The sequence below is a fragment of the Carcharodon carcharias genome, chromosome 34 (assembly GCF_017639515.1).
Source record: "Carcharodon carcharias isolate sCarCar2 chromosome 34, sCarCar2.pri, whole genome shotgun sequence".
NCBI lineage: Eukaryota > Metazoa > Chordata > Chondrichthyes > Lamniformes > Lamnidae > Carcharodon > Carcharodon carcharias.
In genome coordinates, this window is record NC_054500.1 from 2,818,384 (window position 1) to 2,820,621 (window position 2,238).

At 44.0% G+C, this 2,238-nt stretch overlaps 1 gene segment (V, D, J or C); it reads right to left on the reverse strand.

The window, feature by feature from the left end:
• Positions 1-772: 772 nt before the first annotated feature.
• Positions 773-1,421, reverse strand: LOC121272519. The segment is given in 2 exon segments: positions 773-1,197; positions 1,368-1,421. Coding segments are annotated over 2 exon segments (462 nt in total).
• Positions 1,422-2,238: the final 817 nt, after the last annotated feature.

Genomic DNA, 2,238 nt, shown 5'->3' on the forward strand with positions numbered 1-2,238 from the left:
GTCAGTTTCAAAATTGAGGTTGATAGATTTTGTTCGGTCAGTGTTTCAAGGGATGAGTAGTGGAGGTGGGTAGATGGAATGAACGGTACAGATCAGCTATAATGCTATAGTGGAACAGGCTCGGAGGGCTGTCTCGCCTCCATCTGTTTCTGTTCCAATTTAACCATGTTCCAGGCACTGATGTGTTTCATGGTCCTAGCGCGTCCTCTGCAGTTCGAGTTGGGAAAGAAATCGCAGAGTCAGTGTATTAAAGCCCAGCCTTTTCTGTGCTTCCTTAACGCTGTTTCCCTTCCCTTTTTGTAATTCATCTTTTATTTTTATTTGCTATTTAATTTGCCGCACTCACAGCTAAATTCACAGTGAAAACCAGCGTCGTCCGCTGACTGTGCTCAAAACTTCAGCCCAGAGTGGGTTGAAGTTCTCTATCACTTATTGATTTCTCATTCGTGTTTATCCAGTTTCCGCTTCAGGGCATCGATAATATTCCCCTCAAACACTCGGTGGTGGCGACTTCCACATGCTTTGCTTAAATTAGATTGTTCCAAATACCTAATTCGATTTTGTAACTGATTCTCATCTTCTCCACCTGAATCCTACTGAACCGCTTCATCATTTCAATAAAACTTCATGAGAATTGCTCTCAACCTCTATTTTCCAGCAGAAACAAACAAATTTAGAGTTTGCTGATGGTTTCACCACTCATAGCTGGCAACTCCCTGCTCCAGTGCTTCACAATCTATTCAGTCATTTTATTGTAACTGTTCTCTTATTGTCAAAAGGTCTTTGTCCCGAGAGAAAAAGAAACAGCGAGTCGAAGCGCCTCGTAATGTTGTCTCGAGCAGCTGTTTCCTGCCGTCTTTGGGGTTTTTGTTGAGCTGTTCAATCTCTCTGAGTCACTGTGCAGACGCCAGGCGCAGTAATACACGGCCGAGTGATTCGCCCGCAGGCTGGGGGTCTTCAGCATGAACTCGGAGTCACTCGGTCTCCGGGCGGTGAAACTGTCCACCGGCCCCTCTGAACTCAACTGATTAGTGCCTGTGGAGTAAAACATCAGCTGCGGCTCCCTCCCCGGGTACTGTCTGTACCAGAACATGTCAAGGTTACTGCGCCCCTCCACAGTGCACTCCAGTTCCACTTCATCCCCGGGAAATCTGGAGACGGCAGCGGGAGTCTGGCGGATAGTCTGTGAGTTCACATCTGGGGAAGAGAATGGAAGGAGGAGGTCAGTAAGTGGAGACAATGGCAGAGATTGGGGAAAAAAGGACAAAAAGAAAAGAAAAATAGCAAAAGACAGAAAGAAAGAGATAGAAATAAAAATATAAAAGAAGGTTATGAATGAGAGTTACTATTTAAACGAATTCACTTACGGTGAAACAAGGTCATCAGACCCAGCAACAGATACATTTTTAACTTGAAGTCTTTTACTCAATAAACACAGGAGCGAGAACAGAAGTGTGGACGCCTGTGAGGTGCCAACCCGCTCTTATCAAAACATCGAGGAAAACACGAAAAGCGGGAGGAAGTGATGAAGATTCGGACACACCTCTCCCTCTGAATGACCTCTCTGCGACTCCCTCTCGGAGTTGCTGGGCCCTCCCTCTCTCTGATGTAATGACTCCCCGTACAGCCTGTTAACGTTTAAAGAGAAACTGAACTCCCAGTGAAAACAATACCATACAAGATTTTAGGTTTTGAATAAAAGCTTTACTGTACAAAACTTGTAAAAGCGAGCACTACTAAATTAACATAATATTTTGTAATGACTCTGTTTGAAACCCATTTTACTTTCTACTTCCACTCAAGAATTTCTTTATACATCACAAGGTCTGGAGGTTTCATTCACTTCTTCTGAGACAAACCGAGGTACACCACAGTTCTCGGTAATTCACTGTGTATTCTCCTCAATGATCCAGCTATTCTCTGATGTGCAAGTGCTTTTGGGATCCTTCCACCAGCATTTGTATAGGTGACTCCAAACCTCCTTTGACACCTCCCGATTGTGGATCCCCACAGCTCAAGCATGGGCTTCACCATCTTGCGTAATTACTTTTAAAATCAGAAAATCACCTTTCATTTCTGACAGCCCTTTGTTATGGTTCTCATTGTTTCACAGCTCCTGGCAGACCTTCTCTCTTTGCTTTTCTTCAAGCTGAGTGACTGTTTCTGTGAGAAAACATATAGATAAAAACCCAAAACAAAAGTTTACCTTCCTGCATTGCATATCTCCATAGCAACGTG